We start from the raw sequence: 4,986 nt of genomic DNA, 5'->3' as shown, positions 1-4,986 counted from the left end.
TTTTATACTCCTAGCTAGTGGTATGTAGAAACTGAGTGGACTGGGCGGTGGATTGTGTCGACCGCAGTGAACGCGGCATGCTCCTCTCGCCTCCTCCTACAGAGTCGTCAGTAGTGAGGGTCCACTCCCGGTCCCGGATGGCCGGCCGGGAGTGCGGCATTGATTCCGTGTGCACAAAATTTGGTGGCCGTGTTAATTAGTTCCACCGATCCAGGATTGAATTGTATACTATACGAGGTAACTTGGGGGTGTTTGGATTCCAAGGATTAAAACTTGGGTCTCAATTCGATTTTTTAAGTTGCTGTCATATCAAATATTCGGATGTCAATTCAAATATTCAGATACCAACTTAATATAAAACTAATTACATAAGTTGTAATTAGAGCTTTAAATAAATCTATTAAGTATAATTAATGCACAATTAGTGGATGATTACTGTAACAGTTAGTGGTCAAATTATGGACTAGTTAGACTTAATAAATTCGTCTCATGATTAAGTCATGACTTATAAAATTATTTTATGTCTCAATACCAACAGGAGGAAATATAAAGTAAGCATCTCTAGTAATAGCCCTATATTAGACCCTCTAAATGTTAAATGAGGGCTGCCTCTATTTTATATGAGCTTCTAAATTTATATTAACTCCTGCAATAGCTCTCAATTTTAATTTATAATGGAGGGCTCCCTAGAGACCCATAGGAGTGGAAGGCCGAGGAGGAGATTTGGAGGCCTCCCAAAATAGAGGGCCTAGCAGTGGAGTACATTTTTTAACACTCTAAACTTACGATAGGGGGCTATTTAGAGGGTCTGTTGGAGTTGCACAGCAATATCCCTAAAAACAAACCCTCTACTTCATAAATAAGGGTTCCCTCTATTTTTTGAGGACTAGTTTTTTAATCTCAACTCCACTAATGGCCTCTAAATCTCAACCGCTTCTTTTAATCTAAATCTCAACCTCTTCTTTCAATCTAAAGGGTGAGACCCATTTGTTGGTAGATAGGAGCTCCCTAGAAACCGTCCAGGAATAGAGAGTGGAGGAAGAGATTTGAAGACCTTCCTAAAATAGAGGCTCTAGTAGAGGGACTGCTCGAGTGTGGTTTTTTAATTCCACTCTCCAAAATATAAGATGAGAGTTTATTTAGAGGGTCTGCTGGAGTTGTCTTTATAAAACTAAGTGCAGAAGTCAAGACTAATTCGCGAGATGAATATATTAAGCCTAATTAATTTATAATTAGCATATATTTACTGTAGCATCATATAAATTAATCATGAATTAATTAGGTTTAATAGATCCGTCTCGGGAATTAGCCTAAGCATTATGCAATTAATTTTGTCATTAGTCTACATTTAATACTCCTAATAATTAGGAAATTGACAAGAGATATATATGAGAAGCCAGCTATATATGTTATTAGGCACAGTTGTAGCATGCATCATTCTCTTGATCCTGAGTCTTGGCTTTTTTTTGTCATGCTAAGATCTGGCTGTATATATCATCATTCTCAGGATTGCAGCAGCCGGCCGCGTTCAATGCCGATGGCCTGCTACGCGTCCCCGGCGTGGACAGTCCGACGTGGCCTGGCGTACGGATCGGAGCACATTTTCAGCGTCACCCGCAGTCCGTGCACAGAATTAAAATGGCATGCATCCCAAACAGCATACAGTTCACAGACTAATCAAAAGATCAGCTAGGTCATCGTCTTCTTCGTCCATGCATGAAGAACTTCTTGCAGCAAACCACAAATTCTCTGGCCTCAGTATCAAGCACCTACTATGACTACTGCGCGCTTCGTCATCAAAACCAACATGCTGGAAAATAAATGCATGCATTCAGACCTGAGTGAAAACATACGAATGGGTCGGTTCACCAGAATCACTGCTGCGATTACACCGGAGTAATAGAGAAACAGAATAACAGTTGATCTTACACATTAAGAGAGCAACAACTAACACATGAACTAATAATATTAACACGACATGCATGATTTTGACATTTTACAGCCAAAACGCCAAAATTTCTGTGACCTCCCCTTCTTCTGCCGCGACGAGCTCCTGCCGCCTCTTTAGGGTTCCGGGGTTGCCGGGCCGGCTGCTCACAGCCGGCCTTAGAGGGAGGGCGGGTGATGGCAGGCCAGCAAGGCAGAGGAGGTGAGCAGGGGGGCGTCGAGGCCGGCGGCAGAGGCGTCGCCGGTCGAGCAGTGTGGGATGGCGGTTGGGCTGGTGTCGGGGCGGGGGAGTCGACGGCAGTGGATGGAGGTGGCAGCGATGCACCCTAGCCTGGCGGCAGACAGACGGCACTGTTCGATGCTTCGCCCGATCATCAGACGTCCGGCAAGCCCCTTTTTTTAGCTGTAAAATGTCATACATAAGAAGGGGATGTCACAGGCAAAATGCAGCTCAGGATTAATTGAAATGTCAAAATTTTGGCGTTTTTGCTGTAAAATGTCATACAGAAGAAGGATAGTCGAGGAAGCCCACAGCGGCTGCGGGAGGAGGGGGGAGGAGAAGCGGGCGCAGGGGAGGTGGAGGTCGCCGGCAGCCTCGTGCGCCGCCCGCCCAGGCGTAGGAGAAGGGGAGAAGTGACGCATAGGAGGAGGAGAAGCGGGCGCAAGAGGAGGAGGAGCGGGCACATGAGAGGAGGAGGAAGAGCGGGCGCGCTGAAGGGGAGAGGAGGCGTCCGATTTTTTTCTCCCTCGTCGGACGCCTGTATCCTAGCATTACGTAAAAAAGCGTAACCATCATAAGGAGGTGGCAATGTACAATGTACATCCTCTAGCGAATCCATTTCTAAAGTAATAGAAATCATTCTCTTAGGTTCAGTTTGGATGTCGATTCTGGGAGCCTTGGCATTGAATCTGGTCAAATACAAATCCGACTAGTATTGATATTAAGTTACAATGATTTGGATGCAAATGGAATTATTGGATGTGTACATCCTCGTTTTGAGAATTGACTTCTCTTCACATCCTCCTCTTTCCACGATGCCCAGGCGCAGCGCAAGTAGCCGACGAAGGGAGTAGGAAAGGGCTGCAGTGGCTGCATCTTGGGCAGAGATCACCCACCAGTGGCGGAGCTACCCATTAGCATTGGGGACCCCGATAAAATTTCAGAATTCTATAGAATTCTACTGTGATACTAATAGAAGACACCGGTGACATTTGTGGCTGGCTTCGCCCATGTCACCCACCCTTGTCTGACCTCGCCGGAGAAGAAGATTGGAGTGTGGTGCGACTCGCCGGCCCGCCAACAGAGGGAGGGGAGCGCAACGCAGCTCATTGATGGAGGGAGGGAAAGGGTGGGACGGCTCGCTGCCGGAGGTAGGGGGAGGGGGCGGTGCGGCTCGCTAGCCCGTTGGAGAGAGAGAGAGAGAGAGAGAGAACCGGCCAATATGGCGGGGTATGGCTCAATATTGAGACTTGTGGGATGAGCGTTGGGTGAATACCGGTTGGCATTGAGTTCGATTTTCAATTTTGAATTCCAAGTCATCCAAACCGCCGGCATTTGCAGCTGCCAATTCCAATTCCGAATTTTGAGCCTCACTATCTACATTCAAACACTACATTATAAGAAATGGTCTGAAAATTGCTATTCCACCTTTTAGGTTTAGGTGTCGTAAAAAAGTGATACCAGTGAAGTTGGGCATTTTAGTTACATTCAGATCCAATTTTCAAGTCATAAATGAGGGAGGAGGAAATGGTTCATAGAGAAGAAGAAAATTAAAACTGCACAGTCATTACATATAGACTGTGTTCGGCTGGTCTACTCTCCTCCAGCGCTACAATAATTTCCTCTCACACCACTCCAGCCACCAGCTCCAGCTCCAGCCAGCCCAACAGTATTTTTCTCTCACAGCATTCCAGCTCCAGCCTCCAGCTCCAGCCTGCCGAACGCGGTGATAGTATGTTCCCAAGAAATTATACCGGAGGATTAATATAATATTAATAATATGATATTAATACTCCTATACACTAGATAGAAAAATTACTGGGAAACAGTGGCGGAGCTTGACCTTGAATTTTAGATAAATGAGGGGGGCACTCTTTTGCTTTGGCCAGGGGGGCCAAGGCCCCCCTTGGCCCCAATGAAGCTCCGCCACTGCTGGGAAAGAAATAGGACCCAAATAAACAGCAAAGCGATCGAAGAAATCGGGCGCTGACCAGCCTCCCAAACCTGGGCGACTTCCGTGGGACCCGCGTAGCCAGTGTCCCATCCCGTGGCCAACGTCGCGGGTCAAAGTCAAACGGAGAACCGCCAACCCCGCGCTCCCGCCAACTTCTCCCTCGCTCTGCATGTGTGTGTGCATGGCCATCTCCCTCATACATATATATAAACTCGATCCTGCTCTGGCCTTGCCGATTCTTAACTTGCAGCTGCTCGTAGAGATAATAAGTTAATAACGCACGGAAGATTATTGCTCAGCGATCCTTCCTCCTCCACCATAATTAACCTGCTCGATCGTGCCTCATCTCCGGGCCATGGCCGCGCACCGGGAGCTGCTCCTCCTCCTCCTCCTCCTCGCCGCCGCGGTCATCGCGGCGCTGGCCGCCGTCGCGTCCGCCGACGACGCCAAGCCGACCATCCTAACCCCCGTGGCGCAGACCCCGCTGGGCTCCTTCGACGGTGACACGCCGGCCTCCGACAACGACTCCGTGGAAGACGACGACGACGCTGCGCCCGTAGGTGCGCCCACCGGCGCCACCATGACCGAGCCCAAGCCTGAGCTCCCCTCCCCGCCCGGCACCGAAGCTACCGCGGGTGGCGCCGCTGCCAGCGGCGCGGCCGCCGACCTCGGGGTGCTGGCGGCCCGCGTGGGCGCCGTCGCGGCCGTCGCCGCAGGAGTCTTCGCCTTCTGATCGATCTCGATCGAGGCACTCAGATTTCATTTTGTGCATGCGTTGTGATGGGATGCTGGGAGCCTGGGGCTGGGGATGAGCGAATCCGATCGACGCCCTCTGCGTGTCTAGATGATCACGACCACAAGCTTG

General features: G+C 49.2%; 1 protein-coding gene across 1 annotated transcript; it reads left to right on the top strand.

Annotated features, from left to right (window-relative positions):
* Positions 1-4,264: 4,264 nt before the first annotated feature.
* Positions 4,265-4,854, top strand: LOC120649125 (ESX-1 secretion-associated protein EspE-like). The gene has a single exon (XM_039925825.1). The coding sequence runs from the start codon at positions 4,477-4,479 to the stop codon at positions 4,852-4,854; it is 378 nt and encodes a 125-aa protein (XP_039781759.1). The 5' UTR covers positions 4,265-4,476.
* Positions 4,855-4,986: the final 132 nt, after the last annotated feature.

This window comes from Panicum virgatum, chromosome 9K, assembly GCF_016808335.1.
Source record: "Panicum virgatum strain AP13 chromosome 9K, P.virgatum_v5, whole genome shotgun sequence".
Classification (NCBI taxonomy): Eukaryota; Viridiplantae; Streptophyta; class Magnoliopsida; order Poales; family Poaceae; genus Panicum; species Panicum virgatum.
Note: the sequence above shows the minus strand (reverse complement) of the source record. Positions and strands in the feature narration are given on the sequence as shown.